The sequence below is a fragment of the Mugil cephalus genome, chromosome 20 (assembly GCF_022458985.1).
Source record: "Mugil cephalus isolate CIBA_MC_2020 chromosome 20, CIBA_Mcephalus_1.1, whole genome shotgun sequence".
Classification (NCBI taxonomy): Eukaryota; Metazoa; Chordata; class Actinopteri; order Mugiliformes; family Mugilidae; genus Mugil; species Mugil cephalus.
Window position 1 is genome coordinate 16,209,278 of NC_061789.1, and position 23,389 is coordinate 16,232,666.

Consider the following 23,389-nt stretch of genomic DNA (forward strand, 5'->3'; position numbering starts at 1 on the left):
CTTCTTCTACATTCCCGTGGTGCTCCATGTGATTGACTGAACATCTGTTCTGAGAATAACAAGGAAATACCAGGGGTTCACTAAATGTTGCTAAATACTTATCAAATCAACATAATCAGTGTCTGATGTGATTACTAGCATATCAGGGACATATAAGAAAAAAAAACACAGTCTAGGATGCCACGGTTAACCTTTATGGTATATAAACACAGTAGGCATGTTAATTACCTGAGAGCAATTAGAGAAATCCAGAAGCCGCAGCCTCATGTGGTCGACAACCTGCCACTTGGGTTTTGTTTCAATAAGCAGTTTATGAAATTTATAGAGTTCAGCTGTGTAAAGACGAAAACAAGTTTTTTCAAGCGAACCAAAGACAACACTTTCCTCCCTTTAAAGCTCTTAAGCAACATGAATAATTACAAGCTTTTTTGTGAATGTCTGACACTGTGGCCATGAGATTGGCTGTGTTTGTCACAAACTGCGCATTAAGTCATCATGAATACAGAGCTGTCCAAGCGGGACTTGTACCATATCTTTATCAATAATATCAATTGTTCTCTCCGACTTTGTCATTCAGTCCCAGAAATGTCTGAAGCATTCGTGACGAGATCACCGTTTCCACTTCTTTGTTGCCGGGTTAGACAAAAACAGTGAAAATATGTGGAAAAAAATGTGTATAAGAGTTATACGTGTTTGCCCAGAGCTACATAATCACGATGGTACCTCATAATTTTTGGTGGGGAAAATTTTATGCACATAAGGCTTATCTGAATCCCCCCTGACAGGCCCGAGGCTGGACACTTCAGGGGTTTTGTTTGAGATGTCAACATCCTTAGCTGAGAGAAATAATGAACATCCAGAAGGAGAATAAAGCATCTTTTAATAGCCCGCTGTCTCGCTGAGGTAAAAGTCAATGTGGAGACCATTTATAATGAGGCAATCATCAGGTGGAGCTTGCGATAATATTGTTTCTCATAATATACCCTGAAATTCTCCTGGCACGCAAGCCTTCCCTAAGACAAGCAGCAGAACTCTTCCTGAGCTTGTTACAACTGGAAAAACCAACAACGCATTACATGCCTCTGCAGTGTGTGAACATGAATCATGCCAATTTCCAAGGTTTCGAACACAACATTTCTGCTGGGCTTGTAAAGATTAGTTGTGCTTTGAAAATACACATTTGAAAAGTGATCATGTGAACAGCCCCAGCAGAGGATTAATTGAGGAGCAAATTCTTCCTGACAGGCTTTTAACTGCTATGCACTGATATATAAAGTGTCCGCTAAAAACATTAATAATTCCATCGCCATTTCAGTTCATCTGAGATTATCCCCCGTTGAAACCACTCTTAGTTTTATAATTTCTTTAAGATCCAAGTGGCGGTAGGGGGCCAACAGTTGAAACTTCCAGCTGAAACCAGGAAGCATTAATCCTTGCATGAAAGATGGTGGTGGAGCGTAATATTAATTACTCCAACATCTGCTGCAGCGAAAAAAGCCAGAAACCAACAAAAATGGACGCAGTCCTTGGTAAATGGGGCAAAAACAACATTATATTCTGCATAATGACTGCGTGAGAACATTATGTGTCTTGTGCATCACATAATATATTGTCTGTTGCTGTTTTTTTTTTTTATAACTATTTGTGAACAGTGGCCATTGTGCCTGCCTGTGAGGGCTAAATACTGTATTTGAATCTGAAACCATGGGGATTAAAAGGCTGCTCTTCTGTGAGGGCTTTTCACTAGATTTTGGATCCCGGCTACAGAGATTTATTTCTCTTATTCAGCCACAGAAGCATTAGTTCTGGGCAGTAAGGCCTTGTTTACTATTGGCATTCCAGCAAAACCCAAAGGTTTTGGCTAGGTTGGATATCAGGGTCTGCCAGTCCAGTTGTTCTGCAGCAAAATAAAGGACAAAACTAAAATGAAATTTGGTTTTTACATGCATTAAGTTGTGTCTCAAGTTGGGACATGCTCCGTACGTCGACTGGGAGTGGGATTATGAGGGAGGAGGTTGGGGTGGATGGTGGGCACCAAAAATATCGTCTCTTTTTTCTAAAGATTTTTTGTGTATTTCCCAGCAATGTTGACACGAAGCTGAGAGCGCATATGTTGCAGCAATTTATATAATGCATTTAATTAAATCAGACCTCCTAAGCAGACTGTACTGACTGTTGAGGCAGTAGTACTTATTCATAGCACTGTGCTTGTTCTCAGAAATTTTCTATGCAGTGAATCAAACACATAATCTACCTCTTGAAGGTCTTATTGTTGTGTTTTCTGCTCAGGAAATGAATACAGCATGATTTAAGCACCAGCTTTCTCAGAATTATGCCAATAATGCAAACAACTCCCTTCCTGGCAACGGTTTCCTCTGGAAAAGAAAAAAAGAATACGTGTAACACTTAATTAGGGCTAAATGGAATATCAGCTGGGTTTTCCTACCCTCCTTTTTGTACTTTACACTGGAGCCTCATTTAGGCTAAATCTCTGACTGATGGAGATAATCATACCTCGCATCACTTTTCCTTTAACGCACTTCTGGCACTTGAACGAGCTGATAGAGTCACTGGAGAGGGCCTTTGGCGAAGCCGCACGTTCATTGCCGAAACAGATTCTTATTGAAGAAAATATGAAGTCACGTTGTGTTGTGAATGATATCTGAACTGCCGTTACAAGATTACAAGACACTTTTGCTAACGGGGAGCGACAAAGAACTCGGCGCTTTTTGTGAGCCCTCAGATAAAATATAAGCCTTTTAACAGCCCTCGTTTCTGCTGTTGTTATGAGAATATATTGCTTGTATGTGCAGCTCATTAGACAATTCGTTTATTGTACAACTTTACACACCATGCGACTCGTTTAATTAATGAGTGTGGATTAAAAGTAAAATTAGATTCTTCAAATGGATGTAGATTTTTTGCCTCCATGTACGGGGAGGGTCTACATTCACTGCAGCGTAGCATGGAGAGTTCAAGTATTGGTCAGCTTGGTGTGTACACACCCAAGACTGTTATTCGTGGATGATAAATCAGTAAAGAGCTCACAGTGGTTAATGATGTGTGGTAACACAGAACCCACTGCTCTGAAGGAAACCTGACTGCTGGCAACAGTTCAGTTCAGGCTCCATTATTTCCTGTTTAGGAAGCGGATTACAGTGCTCTTAATATCAAACGTGACATATTTTATTAAAAAAAAAAAAAAAAATGCATTTCTGAAACGTTTTCTGGGACAGTTATTCACGCGTGCCCACACTGTACAAACAGAAATCAATTTTTGTGTTTTCTGTAACGTACCTTCGGTGGTAAATTCTTTTCATTACGGCGGGAGAAGCACCAAAAAGCCGCAATGCAGTTTCCTCTGCCAAATCATCTGATCACAGTGCTTAATTGAATACTGATGTGAAATGCAGACTGCCAGAGACAGCAGAGCAGGTTTCACAAGTAATTAAAACATTCTACTCAGTCCATATGGATAATTTGCTTTAAATCGCTTTCTCCCGTTGGAAGTGTACCTGCTTTGGAGAAGAGGTTTTCATGTCAATGTTGCATTTGCTTCACATATATAACAATGCAATAGAAGTAGTAGTCTGTTTTATAATTTAAAAGTTTTAACCTCTATTATCCGTTGGAAGCATTAGAATCACGACGCAGGGTCTTGCCCGGTGGCCGACTCTCAGAAATATGCTGTTCATTTACATTTTAACACAGTAAACATCGACAAATATGCTAATACGACAACCGCGACTTACCCTTAAGTTCAGCGCACCATAGCGTCTTCGCATTGCTTCGCAAATATGCATTTATCAGCTAATGCCTATGTGCATAGGGATGACGCGGTGCACAGTATGCTTCTCTGTGCATTATCCACTCAGCAAATTCTCTTTGGCAGGGACCTGGTCCAAATGAACAGCCAGGCTCTGGCAAACATTTGGCAACGCGCGACAACCCCCCCCCGAACGTGGCTCGTATCTGTTCAGGCAAATTTGACCCGTGACGCCGTCACATGCTGTGAGGAAAAGTAAAAATACTACGGAAAGCATCGGGGTTTTCTGCAGAATTCAGTTTCATCCTTCAGCCGGGGAGGATACTGTTCAGACCGCTGTGCACAGAGGCAAACAAAGGCACCACGGAGCAGGTAGAGAGATGCTATATGGATTGCCACATACCTGCAAGCTGTGCAGATACAGCAAGCTACGGGATTTCATAAGCATTAAACATATGTCATCTGAAAGCAAATGGGTTCCATAGCGCGTTATCAACACCACGCCCCTCCGTACTGTACGGCCCTCAGCTGTTTGTTTTTGCATGGGTGGTTTGCTTTAACGCGTCCAATGCCACTGCTCATAAATGTGTGGTTAAACCCACAGAGTTTGTCCCAGTCGTCCCCAAAAATGCTATTTCACACAAGTCTTTGTCTGAATTCCGCAGTTTAGTTTCACATGTCCCATTTGCCGTCAGAGAACATGTGACCACGTGACGTCCAGAGTCGGCCGGCGTGAGAAAATGCGACTGCTTTGCCTAAGGAGTTGATCACTGGCTCTGTCTGGAAATGCACCGCCCCCTCTTCCCCCTCCCCGTCTACCAAATACTCTGTGTGGATAGCTCTCATATTTAGAAATGATTGTTAATATGCAGGGTGAATCATAGAAAGGCACATTTAGCATTTATATACACTGTACACATTTAAAAATCAATGAATATTTACGCCGTACATGACCACCATTAGAGCAGTTTTCGCTTTCCCAACGGAGTAACGTTTGTCTTTTTCTTTTTTTTTAACGTTCACGTGTAGACTGAGGCTCTTAGTCATCATGCCATCATGCCATCGCATTACTTGGATAAGCCATTTGGATGAGGATGACATAACTTCGATCAGTGAATTTTCTCTTTAAGTTCAAATATATTATATGAAAAAAGCATTCTTTACGATTACTAAAGTAATTGATTATCCTCAGACTCCCAGAAAAGATGAGGACACACGAGGACAACAGCAGGAAAGAAAGCAAAAAAAAAAAAAAAAAAGCCTTTGAAGATTAAGGTTTAATATTTGGTTTTATTCTATCTATAAACATTTGACACATTTCTCTTTAAGCTCTCCCTTTGGCAGCTTGGATTACACGAGCTAATCTGTATATCTCTAAAACATTATCCTGCATTTGTGATGTGTGTTTACGGCAGATTCGCTCGCTGTGTCAGACTACCTCTGCTGGGGAGATTAAGGGCGTGTACAGGGGTTTACTGGAAGTGCTCAAACAAGCTGCTCAAAGGGCTGAGGGCTATACCGAGATCCATTCAAGGATTACACCCTCATATCTCCTCCCATCTTGAGTATTGAAAACCAGAAAGATGCTCAATGACTTGCAACAGCCATTTCACAGCTGAGGTGTTCGCCTGCCCGTTTCCTCAACGGTGTGTGTGTGTGTGTGTTTGGGTCGGGTTTTTTGGGTTTTTGGGACCAGCAGAAACAATGCGGAGCCGCGGGTCAGAGGCCTTGCAGAGGGGTGGGGGCTCCGGAGCGTATTTGGTTCAGCTAATATTATGGTTGCAAGTCTTTGAGTCTGGGAGTCTTTGATCTTGAGAGTGATTAAATATACATGACAGAAACCTGAAAGCTCAGATGCCACGCTACGAAGAGAGACGTTTAGTGGAGTGGTTGTTTAGCAGCTATTTTCATGTTTTCCTTCTGACAGCACAGTGAACCCGCTCGCGCTGCCGAGCTAGGTCCTCTTCGTAGTGGACTCGCTCTAATCTTGTCTCTAATCCCTTCAGTCTTTGCAGGTGTGAGACTCCCGCAGGAGAAGCAGCCCTCCGAGATTAAGGTGTTAGATCAAATCTAACAGTGATTAAATAACCAACCATTATATGACTGTAGCAAATTAATTTCCCCAGTGTCATGTCAGCCCGGGTAACACAGTCTGTCTGCGGAGCCGACGGTGCTCCCGCTCACATTAGGTGCAGTCGTACCGTGCAGGCTCGGAATAATACAGTTAGCCAAATGGCTGGCCTCTGTGTAAAAAGTCGCGTTATAAACAAAAACTCCCCTAAGCCATGGGAGAGAATCCAGGGCTGCCAAATTGTGCATTTGCATCCCTGGAAATGACGGAAAGCTCTTTTGCCTGACATTCATGCGTTTGTACAATTCAACGCAGCAATGTAAGATTCTTAAAGAGCCATTTCTGTGCTTGCTCCTGTCTGCAGTCGTAAATATAACTGTCACTCAAACGAAAGCACCCTTAAGGCACTTCGAACTGGTCATAGCTGGTATTTACATGGTTGGCAAGTGGAATATCCATCAGGAAAATTAGCTTTTCTAAGTGGAGGGGGAACAAAAAAAAAAAAAAATAGCTCTGCTATTGTGCATACATGATACAGGGAGATAAATATCTTATAAGCGACGGCAACTCGCACGGCAGGTGAACTGTTTTAGCCTTTGTAACCCCTTTCTCCCCACAGACCGCCTGAATTGAGCAATCTCTGCCAGCTAGAGCACAATTTGGATTAGCAAAAGCCCCACTGATAGGTCAGCTTAGCCCGTAATGGAGCAGCTTAGGCCTTGTCTGCGTGATTATAACATTCTTAGCAGCCTATTTCCTTGCATCCAGATGTTGCTGCATGAGCATTTCTGCCTCCCTTTAAGCCCAACACAAATTTAGATCGCATCATAAAATGAGGCGCAGCTTTAAGCCACATTATTTGCATGTGCGTTAGATTTTGGCCAAAAAAAAATCTAATGATCTCTTAAGCTTTAAAGGATTTCAAGTAATAATTCTCATGCGTTTGCCTCAATCAATTTCTCGCAAAACGTATTATCTTTGACACAGTTTTGTTGTTTCATCTGTTTGCAGAATCAAAGCGTCGCAGTTTAAACTTTAACAGAATTGAACTACTTCGGCAGACAATTTGCCGGTGACACTTCATTTAGAATTGCCGGCATCTGAAGAATGCGCCATAGTTAATTGATATTTAGCAGCATAGTTATTTCGCTCTCACTCGTTGCATTTAAGCAGCCATAAATTCTACCTCGAAAAACTGTATTTTCGCCAGCCTTTCGGCGGCAATTCATTTCCAACAGCTCGGGTTCGGGGCTGCTCTTTTAAACCTCCCTCTAGAGCGCGACAGCTGTTCTCCTGAAACGCACCGATGACAAAGTGAATATCCTCGTGTTTACATGCCAGTAAGCTGTGTGTGAAAGGCTTAATGCACTCACCCACACCCGGACCTCAAGTGTGTATTGTTAATAATAATACAAAGTGATTCTCCTTTCAGCCCAATGTGTGCTTTATCAGCACGATCAATAAACCGGTACAACAGGCCAGGACGAGGTTAGAGGTTTTAAAGGTTCATAAATGATGTTGTCAGTGATGGAAATTAGTTGAATAGGAGCTTAGTTTAAAAAAAGAAAAAAAAAAGAATCAATAGTTTATTCTTGCAAATGACAGTCTGAATGTTTAGACAAAACTGCTGTGTGGTTTGGTGGCGTTCAAAGCGCTCAAGTTTCCCAGCCTCTTCTGATCCACTGTTCCTCAACTCGTCTCCTTTGCACAAACAAACTTTTTGTTCGCAGCTTCCTGGAAAGTGCTTTTGCCGCTTGTTCCCGCTCACAAGTTGCCGACATCAAAGTGGAAGCGCATGAGCGACATCTTTTTTTCACTAGACCGCTGCAGGGCAGCCCGCAGCCTTATAAATACAGAGCATCTAGGAGGCAATGAGATAAATGTCGGGAATGCACAGCGTTGTTGCTTATAGGCTCGGAAAACCGCCGCTGTCTTCGCCCAAGAAGTCTGTAACACTAAAAAGATAATTAAGAAGTAGCTGTCCGTGTGGCCTATACTGCATATAACCAGGTGGCCAGGCTTCAGCTTCAGTATAGATATCAAATCTTCATTTCGTTTAGCACTTTGACCACTCGGATTGGTTACTGTAGTTTCAACTATCATGAAAAACCAATGCAGTCAAAACAGAAATCACTCAGCTACAAAAGATAGAGAGTTTACTCGAGGGTAAAATTGAAAAGTGACGAGCCCCACAATGCCGACAATAAGCATCAGGCTCTTCGCACAAGCAGAGAACATTCAGTGTGTTCACGCACACACACACTAATAAAGAGTAAATGCTCTTCGGTTTTGCTTCAAATCAGCATCGAAAGGCAATTCGGGAAAGGAATGCCCGGCCAACTCCGGGCGGTCGTGGCGTTGCTCCGTTGGGAACTGATTGTGCTCGGGGGAAAAGCTCTGGCAGATCAGATGTAGACGGGCTGTGAGTGGAGATGGGCAGAAGATTGACGACACCATAGTCATCCATGTCATCTGTGGAACTGAATTAGTTTACAACAAAATGGCTGTGATTCGTTGGTTGGTTGGTTAGTTAAAACATGGCCATGAAACATAAAAAAAACACAAAACACAAAATTTTGCATTTTTCTAAGCAGGAGTTGCCTTTTTGTAACAACTAATTACGATGGGATCTCATAGAATATGTAGTATAACTTATAGCTTAAGGGTTGGACATGATATTTTAGTGTTAAGGATTTATTTTTTAGATTTTCTTGCCCGCGTGGACAACATCACGTAGCAGCCCTAGCTGCTGAGCTTCATTAATACTGTAGTTTTTGGCGCTTAGAAAACAGTTTCGCTTGAACCACAAACGCCAGAAATATTAATGTTGTCTTGGCTACATCTCATTTCAAAGCCTATTCCTCCGAGTTAACAAAACAAGACGCGGGATGGAAGTGATTAGTTAATAGAGATCTGACCCGCTGTTCAGAAACCCGGAATGAAGACGCTCTGGCGGATTTCGTAAAATAAACCCTGACAACCGGTCTCCTTCCAGCGTCGGCTTCGCCGGCATTTCAGCCTCTCCCCCATTTCACTGAGGAGCCATTTCCATTCGTTTTCTATCCTCTGTTGCTAGAGCCAATATTAATATTTCACAGTGAGTAGTAAGATGGGCCAACCTGCCCAGATGACCTGCCAGAGCGGCGGAAAAAAAATTAAGCCTGTGTCGCTGTGTTTGAACAGTAATAAGGATGTAGGAAAATACACACTGTTGCACTGCATGAACGGAGAGGGAGTTGGTAAATTTCTCACGGAAGAGCAATAATCTTTTCACGTGCGAAGACCAAAGTTTAACATATTCTCACAGAGATACAGAACTCCGGCATGTACGGCTAAGATAACATTAAAAGGATTAACACAGCCGCACAGTGAAGCGAGCGTGAGATTAGTCGTCAGGCGCCACCGACGGCATCAACACGCCGTACAGTAACTTATACCGCATCGTGAGTCACACCATATTTAAAATGACATACAATGTTTACAAAAGGCTATCAGCACAGTATCATAAATATGATGGTGTTTATCGCCCGAAGGCGTCTAAAAATCACACACCGCAGCAGGCTGCCACACTCACCAGACAGAATAGACTCACACCCTCGTCCTCAGGAGGGAAAATCATTTCCGTTTGTCACATTTAGTTGCTGACCGGTCGCGGCTAAACCGCTGACCAAACAGTTCGCGTACATTTTTGCTTTGTGAAATTTATTTTAAAGCCTTTCCCCCCCGAGTTGCACTGCGACTTAAATAGCGGGATCAATACGCATTCCGGAGATCTTCCAGTGTCGGTGTGCTGCTGCTGCCGCTGCTCACGGGGCCATTATACGGAGGGGTCAGAAACGAGTCACAAGCGGTGGAGGCACTTCCAGTGATGGAGACGCCACTGCAGTGGAAATACAGAAGAATTACGATTTAATGACGTTTTTATTCAGTTATTAGCCCACTACTGTTCTGCATTAAATCACCTCAATGATTCAATTTAGAAAGAAAGAAATTAAACAGCAAAGATCAGGAAGGAACACTGTAGATAAAAGCCCATCGTGTTAATGATCTTAATGGATGCATAACAAAGAGGGAACACACACGCACGTCATGACTAAATCTTCTGAGGATTTTTCTTTTTCTTTTCTTTTTTTTTCCCCAGTCAGGCCAACGCTTCACAGAAGCTGGTGCAAATAATCAAGACATGACCTCATCTCTACTGGCTCTGGGATGAAGGGACTTACGTGCAAGAGGCAGTTCTTATTACTGTTGGGGTCGAACGTTTAACACAGTCCACTGAGGAGCCGACCGGAGACTGTGGCTCTTGACTCGCAATTTATTCAGCGTTAGGTTCTAATCTAAATTGCGGATGTTGTGAAATATTTTAAGGGTTTTAATTAAAATCAAGCCAGTCGTTTGCAGCTCCCAGACACGGAAGGGAAGCCGGCGGGCAGAGAGAGCCGTCCGTGAACCAGAGGGTCGGCGGTACGCGGAGCCGCAACCCAGAGCCGCTCCCAGTGCTCGATGTGTGAACGCGTGGGTAGACGTGTATTTGGGACTGTGAAAGGTAGAAATACGCGATATAAATACGAGACACATTTGCCCAAGTCTTCACAAATCAGATTGTGTTTCCGTGCTCCGTTGCAGCCTCTTTATTAATCCCCTTCGAATAAGAAAAAAAAACATTTTTGTGTACAAGAAAGGAAAGAAAGTATATAATTATGCCTTTGCGGGCGTCCTCCTTTTTTATGCTTTATGTTTTGTCTGGCTTTTAGCTACCAGGAAAAGACTCTAAAGTGTACAGAATAGTGCTCTTAGCTTTTGAACCGAAGCGCTGAGGCAAACATGAGCAGACAGAGAACTTAGGCTGAAGTGCCACCAAGACTGGACTTGAACTAATTGCTGTCATTAAAAAAAATCTCAGTAAGTGCTCTGTGTTATTTGGAAATAGCTCATAGTTTGCTCGATGCCGTTTTATAATGTTACAGCATTCAGTATATCTGAGGCATTATCAGACTTTGTGCATTTGCGGTGTGGTATTATTTACCTCTCTTATTGTCGGTAACTTAACATTTACATTTGAGGGAGTCGGTTTGTGCTCGGCGGAAAGCGTAAATAGCTAAAGGTTGGTAAATTACAATCAGCGGAGGCTCGCTGTGACATTTCCCAATAGTTTCATGGCAAACATTAACATTTTTCTTTTTTTTTTTCAAACATGAAATAAAAATGTCAAACGTAAGAAATGTGCTTGTGACCGTAATGACTTGTCGATACCTATCCTCGTATTTATGAGTTACCTTCAGCTTAGAGGCACCTTGTGGCATCCCACAGAAAACAGAAAGACTTGGTGTGAAACCCTCTCCTTCGCTGTGTCACACTGACCCACAGCTTTTATATTAAATTGAGAAAATGGAGTAAAAAAAAAGAAAAAAATGCCCGTGATAGGTTCATGGACATGTTTTGTGTTTGACTGATAGCGCTGCCAAAAATGTGCCTCTTGGATACATAATGTCTCTTTTCTTTTCTTTTTTTTTTAAGCTTTTCACAGTATACCAACATACCTACGGGCAACACATCGTCAGGCTGCTTCATACATTGGTGTCGTACTCGGAATGAAACAGGAATCACTTTGCCGTCCTGTCACAGGAAATAATATCAGACGCAGATGTGGTTTCATTTGGTGACTTTAATGATGCATTTGTTTCTTTTAATGGGTTCAGCCATATGGCGCGTGCCGTAGCTCTCCTGAAAAGCGGCAGTTTACATCTCCCGTACCCACTTGTTTATTCGCACAATAATTGATGCCCCTCAGTCTTGTCGTCTTGTTGCATCACTTCAGGTCTCTGTGCAACTGGGAAATTGATATTACCGAACATTGCATCTGGAATAGCTACACACAACTTAATCTTGGACCTCAGTTACTTGATGAGCCCACTTCTTGCACATATTTCTTATAAAATCTGATAAATATGCCTCATAACGAACAGAACAAGGTGAATGTGTACAGTTTGGAAAGTTGCCTCGTACGCTGCAGCCAAACAGGTGCTTCGGAGTCTTGTCTCCGGTCGTCTTAAAAACGTCTGGATCCTGAAGTGTCGGGCATTTCTCTCAGGCAAGGAAATCTATCATGTTCAAACTGTCATATTAATTGGTTCTGCTTAACTGAGCCGGATCTGCAACGTTTCCAGGATGTAAATTTTAGCCTTTGACTCCGACGTATTCAGGTGTGACTTTCAATTAGAGTTGGGCCGTTTTGTGCTACTCTTCGAGCTAATACGCATCTAGATAGGGTTCTGAATAATGCTGGCAGATGCAGAGATGACTGAAGAACCATTGTTGTTTCATAGAGAAAAGGTGCAAAGCTTTTATTCTATTACAAGCAATTACATTCAGAGGAAATATATTAAAAATTTCAAGAATGTTAAAGAGAACAGTCTCTAGACGCTGCTCCAAACTACATTAGTAGTAGTAGTGGTATATTATGAAAAGGTTTACATTTAATGAACTGTGAACAAGTTGAAACTTCTTAAGAAAAATAGTCTTCAATGCAATTTTTCCACAAATTCATCCCATGGGCCAGTTGAGACCCTTTGGTGTGCCAGTTTTGGCCCCTGGACCCTATGTTTGACACCCCTGGTCTATACAGTCATATAACATTATACAACATGTAGTTTTGATTCAGCCTTGTAAATAAATAGCAAAGAAAGTGACGGGCGCCCATTATTCTTTGGGTGCGTCTGCATGAAAGAGCGTCTATGCTGGAACCAGCATATCACGACAGCTTGTTTTTGTAGTGGCAACATCAATACTGGAATATTGAGGGCAATTGTGATCAAATTGAATGAGTGTAGCCTGAAGTGCTCTCATCGGCTCATCCAAAGGCAAATAAACAAACAAGTAAAGAACAATAAAAGAAGACAATCGTCTTTTCAGTGGAGTGGCAAGAGGCTGTTGTTTCGTTCGAGCACAGATGAGCCATTATGTAATGATATTATTTTGGGTTCAGGGTCCGTACTGTACATTTATTTCTAGCTTTATCAGAAATCAGGGGCTTTTTATAGCCTGCAACATTAAGACTAGACAGCGAAGTTGGAAAAAAAAAAAAAAAAAAAGTAATATCCTTGGAGTCTTTGATTTGAGATAAGCTTGCTTCCATTCTCTCTACGGACTTAAACACCGGTTTAAAAATAGACTAAATTTGAAGCTCATACACACTTTTCTGAGCTAATGATGCAGGGTGGCATCCATGGCATCCCAAACATCCTCATAGTTTTCCTCATTTCCATGCTTTATTTCATGATGTTTTATGTCCAAAGGGCATCTGAACACAGCTTCAGATCTCAGCACTGCAGGCTGGTGATGTGGGGAGTGAGGTACCTGGCTTGCCCACTGTTGGAAGTGGGACGGTCTTTAGGGGATCCCAGGAAGGGAGTGGGGGAAAAAAAGGTTTTGATCAGGACCAGCTGTCACTTCTGTCCTCAACAGGACTGCTGGAGCCCGCAGTCCTGTAGAGGCAGGAAATATAATGGGTGTGTTTAGAGTGGGGAGGCTATATTGTCTTTTAATTAGTCGCAGGGTTTTACTCTCCATGCCTCTTAGCAGACATGATTTACTCGTCCCTAAAACTTATATCGCGGTTGGATCCACATTAAAAATTTAATAACAAGATAATATGGCAAAAATCTAATGATCGGGCTCAACGTGCTACACTTAACCGATAGGGAATGTAAAGGTGATTACTTGTATGGTATGATGGACTAGATAATGTCTGGTCTGGTCTAGGTGGGTGGGACATGTAACTATGTAACATCTACACCCAATGTCAGGTCCAAAGGTTTCCCTGCAGAAATTGTCACAAGATGGTCTTAGTTACTTCTTCTGTCAGTGGTTGTGATGTTATGTCTGATCGGTGTACACTCCATGTGAAAAACAATGATGATGAGCTTTCATTATAGTCACTCTGGTTAAATTATTGAGTGCCAGGGCCGCTTGGTGGGCTGGTACTAAAATGAATTAAAACCCACAATAACCCACCAAGTGTCCCACAGAGATACACTATACTGCCAAAAGCATCCACTCACGCATCCAAATAACTGAATTCAGGTGTTCAAATCACTTCCATGGCCACAGGTGTATAAAATCAATCGCCTAGCCATGCAGACGGCTTCTACAAACATTGTGAAAGAATGTGTTTCTCTCAGGAGCACAGTGAATTCCAGCGTGGTATTGTGATAGGATCCCACCTGCGCAACAAGTCCAGTAGTGAAATTTTCTCAGTAATAAATATTTTAGTCAACTGTCAGTGGTATTATAATAAAGTGGAAGCGACTGGGAATGACAGCCAGTGTCAGGCCACTTAAAATGACATAGTGGGGTCAATGGATGCTGAGGTGCGCAGAGGTCGCCAACTTTCTGTAGATTCTATAGATCCAGTAGCTACAAACCTCCAAAAGTCATGCGGGCTTCAGACTAGATCAAGAACAGTGTTAAGAGAGCTTCATGGAATGGGTTTTCATGGCCGAGCTGCATCCAAGCCACACATCACCGAATGCAAAGCTAATAGGCAGTGCAGACGTTCTCTAGAGTGACGAATCACACTTCTCCGTCTGACAATCTGATGGAGTAATATGGGTTTGGTGGTTGCCAGGAGAACGGTACTTGTCTGACTGAGTTATGCCAGGAGGACGGGGTTATGGTGTAAGGTTGTTTTTCAAGAGCTGGACTTGGCGCCTTACTCCCAGCGAAAGGAACTCCGAATGATTCAGCATACCAAGAGATTTTGGACAATCCCATGCTCCCAACTTTGATTGGGGATGACCCCTTCCTGTTCCAACATGTCTGCACACCAGTGCACAAAGCAAGGTCCATAAAGACTTAGATGAGGGAGTTTGGTGTGGAAGAACGTCACTGACCTGCACAGAGTCCTGACCTCAACCTTTAAGATGAATTAGATGGAGTCTGTGAGCCAGGGCTTCTCAACCAACATCAGTGTCTGACCTCACAAATGTGGTTCAGGAAGAATGGTCAAAAATCCTCATAAAAACACTCCTAAATGTTGTGGAAAGCCTTCCCAGAGCAGTTGAAGCTGTTATAGCTGCAAAGAGTGGGCCGACGTCATATTAAACTCCATGGATTAAGAATGGGATTTCACTTCAGTTCGTATGTGTGTAAAGGCAGGTGAGAGAATACTTCTGACAATATAGCGTCTGTGTCGTTTATAACAGCAAATATAGTGGAGACAATGCAAAACCAGCTATAAGCAGCATAGGCAGCAAATAAAACGATAAAACTGAAGCAGAACGGGAATGAAAACACCAACATGAAAACAGCTTATTTCCACCGTGCACCTGCCCTGATGTGATAAAGATTAATAACGGCTCTGTCTCTGCCGCTGTCCAGCAGTTGTAACATGCAGATAAAAAATTAAACACGTTCAACCGCATCTCCGCTTTTTATGTTTTTAAATAAGTTTTTTACGCCAATTTTCACACCTATTTAGTTTGAAAGGCCTCCTGGATTTGAAGATAGAAAGAGGAAAGAGGAGCTGGATAAATGATTCAGGAGGAACCATGAAAAGCACAGAAATGGATTGAGTGTGTGAAGAAAATGATGTATACTATAACTGGATGAAAGGATATGAAGTAATAAGGGGTGTGAGGGCAAGATGGTCTAATATTTGAATCGGGAGGATATAGCAGATCTCGTTGCAGCTTCGTTTCACTTTATAGAGTCTGCAAGAAAATATTACAGCAGCAGTCATATTGTTGTCACTTTTTCCCATTTTGCTCTCTCTATATATATATATTAAAAAAATCCATAGTTCTCTTAATTATCCCAACTGAGTCTACAGCAGACAGTTATATGTCATATAACTTAATCCAGCAGAGAGCTTCGAGGCAAGTTCGCCAGGATTACGCTTCACACTCGGGTGCTAAGGTCGGACTCAGGTTGAGGAAAACAAAAACAACTCAAAATCTCTGCCGTTACCCCAAGCCCGCTCGGATCGCCCGGAACGCCGGCTCACTCTGCATCTATTCTCCTCGTAATAGTTGCACCTTCACCGTGACAAAACAATGCCTCCCACTCCACAGCGGACCCACTGCGGGACCCCTTTGCTCTGGCCCGTGGGCTCGTTTTTGTGCTTGCCAAACATGTGCGCATCCACTCGTCGAGAGCCGAGCACGGAGTGATTCATTTGACCGGCGCTTTTCTTTTTTTTTGTTGCCTCCACTTTGCAGTAAACCCGTGCCTTTGTTCTTTGCGCCGCTGTAATCACAAACGCGTCACTCAGGGCGAAATAATTGGATTATTCATTGCAAACTGACCACCCAATGTCTCGCTGCAATTGTCCTGACTGACTGTTTTTGATAAATAGACGCTTCTACCCTCCATTGATATTTGCAATCACACTCTTAAACAGCAGCGCAATTGCTATGTTTTCCTCTCCATTGTTGGCCCCTTCGATATGTTAAGGCAGCGCTTCACTTGAAATGAAGTATTAGAACATACGGCAGCATAGGCTGCAGCTTCCATCTTTCAATACCACAACGTCCCCCTTGTTATGTAGCAAAATCCTGATGCCTTCTTGGCGAATCATTCCCAGAGAAATGTGCTACAAGTCTTTTACTTGTCATTCAAAGGATAAAGAGAAAACTGCACAGGTTATTGGTACCACCACCTAATGCAGCTTAAACTCCAGAGCTTATTATGAGTGGACTCCTTTAAGATAATTGATTGTATTTGACATGACATGGAGGAAGCTCAGCGGAGATGCAATCAATCCAAACGAGAGAGTCGGGGACAGCTTTCGTTTCCTCTGCCAGGCTTTATTAGAACCAACGAATCTCCTCTAGAGGAACTCTATCCCACCAGAAACAGCTTGGACCTATTAGTATCCGGGAATGTAAATTAGCGTGATCCCTCACCTCATCATGCCTCCAAATAATTCCCCGCGCACCGGTTTGACAGCGCACAATGGAGCGCCGAGCTGAACGCTTGGGCGTGATCCAGGGCACTTTCGCGGTGGGCGTTTAGGCATGAAGAGTTGTGATTATCTCCGAAGATTAGTTTCTGCCTTAACAAACACAAAGGAAATTTTGATGCGATTCGGCGTACCGCGCATACGGAACGATGACTCAACGTTCGGAGACGACTGGGCGTCCTCCAGATCTGAGTTTTCATGTGGAGTGGGTGTGAAATGGATTCCCATCCCAAGTTCAAGTATGCAAACTAGATACAACTGGAGGGGGGTTAAAGGTTAACTTCCTCTGTCTGATTTTTTTTTTTTTAAAATCTACATTTAATGGATCTAGTCATGATACTCCCAGTGAATTATCAGGCTCACGCAATGATCTCGCAGGCACGTTGCAAACAGAACTCTCATGGCAGCGATCATTAAAAGTTGCCCCAAGTGCGAATCACCGGTTACCGCGTCTTCACAGTTCCCTTTGCTATGTAAATAAAGCTTTGGACATGTGTCGAAAATGCAAGAAAATGAATGTTATGTGCCGCGTTCTCGCTGTGAGGCAGTAAACAGCAGATGGTGAGCGCGGCCTCTTTAGCGCTATGGATTTTATTTAGCTACCCACCTGAATGACCTGTGCTGAGCGAGGCAGCTGATGTGGGGAGAGAGAGAGTAAAAAAAAAAAAAAAAAGAAGAGTTAACTGTTTGCTCTTGTTTACTTCAGTTCCACTAGGCTGCAAGGCCGGAGGAGTCATTTCCCATGCACGGAGAAATTTACTTGTTTATCAGCGTTTTTTTTATTATTATTATTATTTCCATGCCGCTTACGTTTCTGCGTGTACATGATCCATGACTGATTCCCGATGCAAAACGCAATAACGAAGTGCTCGTGTCATTTTCCACCGCTTCATAATTAAATGTGCGATTAGCATTAGGACAATAGCTTGTTGCGATATCAAAAAAAGTAACCTTGAACACGGTACATCTGTGCCGTCAATTGGACATGCTCCAAAGGCTGCCGGGGAGACGCCGCAGCTAATGGTCATACGCCGCCGGCGGTTTCAAGGTGATTCGCTGTGGTATATCTGAGCCGTTTTACACTGCATGCCAACGTTGCACCCTCGGACCACCTACTGTACTTCGGAGTTAAATTGCAGACGGAGCTAAAAGTCCTTGAAAGGTTACAAAAAATCTTTAGCCATTCATTACTCCAGAGTCGGAAGTGATGGAATATAATGAAAACTAATACTCTTTCTACTCACTGCGCTAGCTCTAGATATGTTTAATATCCCATTACAGACCCAGAAGTAACCACACTTCTATACTGTCAAGAGACAAACATAATCCGGAGGGAAATTACCCATCAGGAAGGCAAGACTGTTACTGAGATGCAATTACCAGGTCACTTGTGAGACTCCCCGCCCCGGCATCCATGGGCACACGTGTGTGAGGGTGGTCGATACGTGCATAACAGCTCTTGTGTTTAGCACAGTAAATTGGATTCTTTGCTGGAGGACAGTTCATTTAGAATATGTCCGAGATGCAAATGATTGATGTGACTGTATCGTTACAACTGTAGGTTTTCTGGTGTAGGGCGAAAAAAAAAAAAAAAAAACATACAGCAGAGAAACAGCTTTTATCCCAAAATTAGGGAGAAGCAGTTGTCTGCAACTGATAGTATAATTTGGATTCCGGTTATACATTAATTTTAAAGCAAATATAAGTGAATTTAGGAGCAAGCCAGTAAAGACATGTGCTTGTTTCTTTTTTTTTTTTTCATGTGATATTGCAGAGCTCCTGTGGTTTTGTTTGTTCATGGCTAAACACTCTGCATGTCTCACAGAGGATTTAATGTACCAGTTTAGCACTGAATCACATAGCCGACAAACAAAGGAAACAGTACGGATTGGATTGAGCATCAGTGTAAACATTTGATAAGGATTTGCTTGAGGCGATTGCTATGCTTTATTATTGATACAAAAATAAAAACTGCAGCAGCCGGGCTCGTCTCGGCGCACGTGGTACTTGCCTTTCACGGCGTCCTACCCAGCAACCCGCTCTCGCGGACCAGGGCGAACATAATCATTGTGTTAATGGCGAACGGTTTCCCTGTAAGCCCGCAGATACATTTCTCAAGTTGGAGACGTTTCAACTGTACTACAAATTATCACCTTGAACCTAATAATTAATTGCCGCCGCCTTCAGTGAACAGCCCCCACCCCCACCCCTCCAACAACCTTAGAGAAAGAGAAAGGAGCTGCCTGCACCAATGGCTGAGGAAGTGCATAAGAAAGAAACTGCCTTCCACAGAGTGTGAGCCTAGCATGCATAATAAATGCATGACAAAACAATACCCCAGGCACCCCAGTATTAATGATATGCAGTGAACTCATTATTAAAGTTCCAAAACAGCTCCTGGAGTAACACAGATGGAGTCAATTAAGCAATGAGGATACTTGCTTGCCTGCCGTTTCATCTTCCTTCTTTTATCTCTCGCATATTACTCCATGGATGTAATTAGCTGTATGTTTCTCCTCACAACATAATGTCCAGTGATAATAACAGTTATTTTCTCTTGTAATTTCAAATAATGCTCTGCTTAATAAATGTACCAAATTTGCTTGCACCGCGTCCTTGGGTATTTCATTAACACCGCGAGAGTTGGTGAGGATAATACCGTGCTAAGCTGCTTCTTCTTTTTTCTTCCCTTCTCTGTTGTTTCTGCTCCCAGAGACCTGATGCCTTCGACGCTGGAGGGGCAGATCACCATGGAGAAGACTCCCAGCTACTTCGTGACTAACCACGCCCCGAAGCGCATCCACTCCATGGCCAGGGACATCAAGCTTATTATCGTGGTGCGTAATCCTGTCACTAGAGCCATCTCAGACTACACGCAGACTCTGTCCAAGAAACCCGAGATCCCCACTTTTGAGGTTCTGGCTTTTAAGAACCGGACGCTGGGTCTCATAGATGCCTCGTGGAGTGCGTTGCGCATCGGAATATATGCTCTTCACCTGGAGAGCTGGATGCAGTATTTCCCGCTCTCCCAGATGCACTTCGTCAGCGGGGAGAGACTCATTGTGGACCCCGCGGGCGAAATGGCCAAAGTGCAGGACTTCCTGGGACTGAAGCGGATCGTCACAGACAAACACTTTTACTTCAACAAAACGAAAGGATTTCCGTGTCTGAAGAAGCCGGAGGACAGCAGCACTCCCAGGTGCCTCGGCAAGTCCAAAGGGAGAACTCACCCTAAAATTGACCCGGACGTGATTCGGCGGCTGCACAAGTTCTACAAACCCTTTAACATGATGTTCTACCAAATGACTGGCCAGAACTTTGAGTGGGAGCTGGACGAGGACAGCGAGTCCCGCGGCTCTCAGGACTAGCATGGCACGGCTCAGCTACACCACCAGCCTTCTCACTATCGTTGTCTCGCTTCATCCTCGGAGAGAGTGCTTGAGCACGCCAATCAATCATGGCTGTCTTTGCAGTGTCTGTATCCATTAGCAAGAGTTTACTGACATGCTTTTTCTCGATGATGGCAAATCATTATTGTATATACTAAACATAAAATATATTTATATTTGTGTAAAGGAGATGATTTATTCCTTTTTGTTTTTAAAGCATAGAACGGATATATATAAAAAAAAAAAAGAATCATGTTGACTATGGCAATGCATGCGATGAGTTAAGTGTCCTTACCTCATGAGCCCTAAGGGTAAACTCTGCCTGTTTCTTCTCCCTTTACTTTCCTGCAGTTTGTTGCCCTCACACCCACTCACCAGCATTCGGTACAAAAAAAGATGTTCTATTTCAACGGCCAAGGCCGTGAAGTGTTCAGCATTATTTCTTTCAACACGGCCCTGCTGCTTTAGCGGAGCGAGATAAGACAACGCGATAGAGATGTAGTGCTCCTTTGACGCGTGCTCATCCTTTCATTTGTCCACATTCCGAGTGTAGACAATCCTTTTAAGTTTACCAAAGTGTTCATTTACTCTGTGTCACTGCTCTGGTTCCTCTGCACTCATTAATTGCGCACATATTCAATAAGGGAGCTGATGTACAGTGGCCGTCGTTCAATAATTGGATTGTTTCACTGCACGCTTGGAAATTAGCATACTGATGACCGAGCACTGCGATGCGGTGCAGTATCAGTGGTTTCGGTGTAGTTCTGCAAATGAACGCACCTCCCTGTGCATCGAGCAGCTCTGCGTCTCAACAGAAATAAGTTCCTGCTGCAAAGGGCGCCCCCCCCCCCCAAAAAAAAATATTACAACGTCGGATTATAATATTGGTCCGGTTTGCCTTGTGACCTTCCTCTTGTCACAGTAATACATGTCAACGAGGGTGAAGAAAAACACCGGGGGGGCCGAGCAGAAGTTTGCTACCAAACATCTGCTGCCACGCTGTCTTCTGTCGTTAGAGATTAATGGTGTGTTAAATAAACTGCTGCCGCTGGAACAATGTCAATGTCAGAGAGAATTTGCTGTCAAGGTAGGGCTACATACATGCCCAGGTAAATTACCCCGGCCGCTGCTGTATGTGCTTAACGTGAATGAGATAATATCTGCGAGGGGGGAAATGTGATGAATAGCAAACGCTTGATCATGTGACCAGCGGTGCGCGATGGCTGGATGCTTGTATTGAATATTGCAGCTGTGAAATGCTCATTTACTCATGCAATGAAATAACAACATGTCCCACCATCTTTATTATTTCCTGACTTTTGCATAGCTCGCTGTGTGCGTGCGTGCGTGCGTGCGTGCGTGTGTGTGCGTCCGTCTGTCTGTCTGTTGTCTCTGGATTTTTCATCAATTGAGACAATCAATACAGCCAATGAGTCAATAAATACAGTCTGCTACACATTACTGGTTGCTGCAGCTATGATGCATTGCTCTGTTAATCCTCCCTGTTCCCTTGCCATGGATGGCTGGATTGGTTCGCTCTCTCTACACCCCTCTGTCACCCTGGGGAGGCCGGCACCAGCAGCTACTTACACAGAGCAATTGATTCAATCAAAGTAAGCACTATACTGCCCTTTGTAGCGCCGAGCCTGAACACTTACCTCTGAGTCTCACTATCCCAGAGTCACAACTTCCACTTTGAGGCTTTTCTGTGCAGCCATCCCTTGGTGTTTTCGCGACAGCAGCTCTCCGAGTGTGGGGAAGCTCTTCCGCAAAAGGCGCCTGGCTCCGTACGAAGACAACTCATCCGCGAGCAAGACAGGCTAATCATACATTTAAGAAAAAGCCTCTGTCGTTATTTATTTATTCGCAACCCCCCCAAGTGCTAGAACACGTATTATCCACCTTCCGAAACCAGACAGTCCCTCCTACTTAGTGTTGGAAATCCACACGAGGCAACCTACAGTGTTATTAGGACAGATGAGGACTCAATTCTCCACCTATGAATATGCACATGTGCTCGTCATTTGCATTTTCCGGGATTGCACGCTTGAGGGAATTCCTCTCCAACGTGGAAACTCATTTCCAACCTCTCATTAACCGAAGCTGACACACACACACACGCACACACACACACACACACACACCACTTTCTTTTGTACCTCTTGCTTGTTTTAGGTACGGGCGGAGTACCCTGATGCACGCTGCGAGACTCTTGATGCATGAAAGACTCGCTAAGCTGTCCTTCACGTGTCCCTCCCGCTGGGGGTCATGGCGAGTTGCGTGGTTCAAAACAACGCTTCCAGGGGATCACCTAAAGACCGCCGGGACGGCGAATTAGCATCACCTGCTCGTCAAAATTGTCGCCGCTTGAGTGGCGTTGTTTCAGGGAGGAAGTACAAATTCATATTTGTCAGTCATTACCGACAATTTGGCGAAGAGCTGGAACGGTAATTTGTAGCGTGAGGAAGCTGCTGGGTGTAAATTCAGCCAAATGATTTGCAATAATGTGTTTATTTTTGGTGGAAGGTCTCGAATCTGTGCGGCGCTAAATTACTGTTTTCACTTTTCCGTTTTATGCGCGACAATAACATAGTCCATAATTAAAGAGTACAACAACAGGAAAAAGCTTAACCAAACCAGAGTAAATAGTCTGGTTGTGGGGAAAAAAGAAAGCAAAAACTCAGTGAAGTCTCCATTACTACCAACTAATTGGTTTTTCACTTCATTTGAGAGAATGATCAGCAGCTGTGGCGGAAGGTGTCAACTTTTACAACTTTCCACTGCCCGGTCTGAATTAACCTCCGAAGCAGTGACTCCTTTTAATCGCCACGATTTCTGCATTAGTAAAGAGGAAACAGGGTGTAATTTAACAATAGGTTTTACATTATATCAGTGTATTTGCTCATTGTTAACGCATATGAAAGGCTTTCCAACAGCTGGCAATCATTTCAAAACAAATATCCACAAATTGAAATAAGATGAAAATTAGATGCAGCTGTACACTCTTCCACCACGCTCGTCTTTTTCATCTGTAATGAAATCAGTTATCCGCACGCCAATTGTATCTGCGCGGGAATGATTCCAAGTAGCTTATTGCATAGGCATAGGTCTTCAACATAAGCGACCCCTAGGGGGCAGTGGAGGCACTGCAAGGGGGTTGCAAAATCTTTGGTTGACTGGACATTTTATATATATATTTATTT

At 43.3% G+C, this 23,389-nt stretch overlaps 1 protein-coding gene across 1 annotated transcript in view; it reads left to right on the plus strand.

Moving 5' to 3' along the window:
* Positions 1 to 21,647, plus strand: part of hs3st4 (heparan sulfate (glucosamine) 3-O-sulfotransferase 4) — an 81,320-nt gene extending 59,673 nt beyond the window's left edge. The window contains exon 2 of the mRNA XM_047572981.1: positions 19,511 to 21,647. Within this exon, the coding sequence (XP_047428937.1) occupies positions 19,511 to 20,165 (655 nt within the window). The 3' untranslated portion in view covers positions 20,166 to 21,647. The remainder of the gene's footprint in view (positions 1 to 19,510) is intronic.
* The last annotated feature ends 1,742 nt before the right edge of the window (positions 21,648 to 23,389 follow it).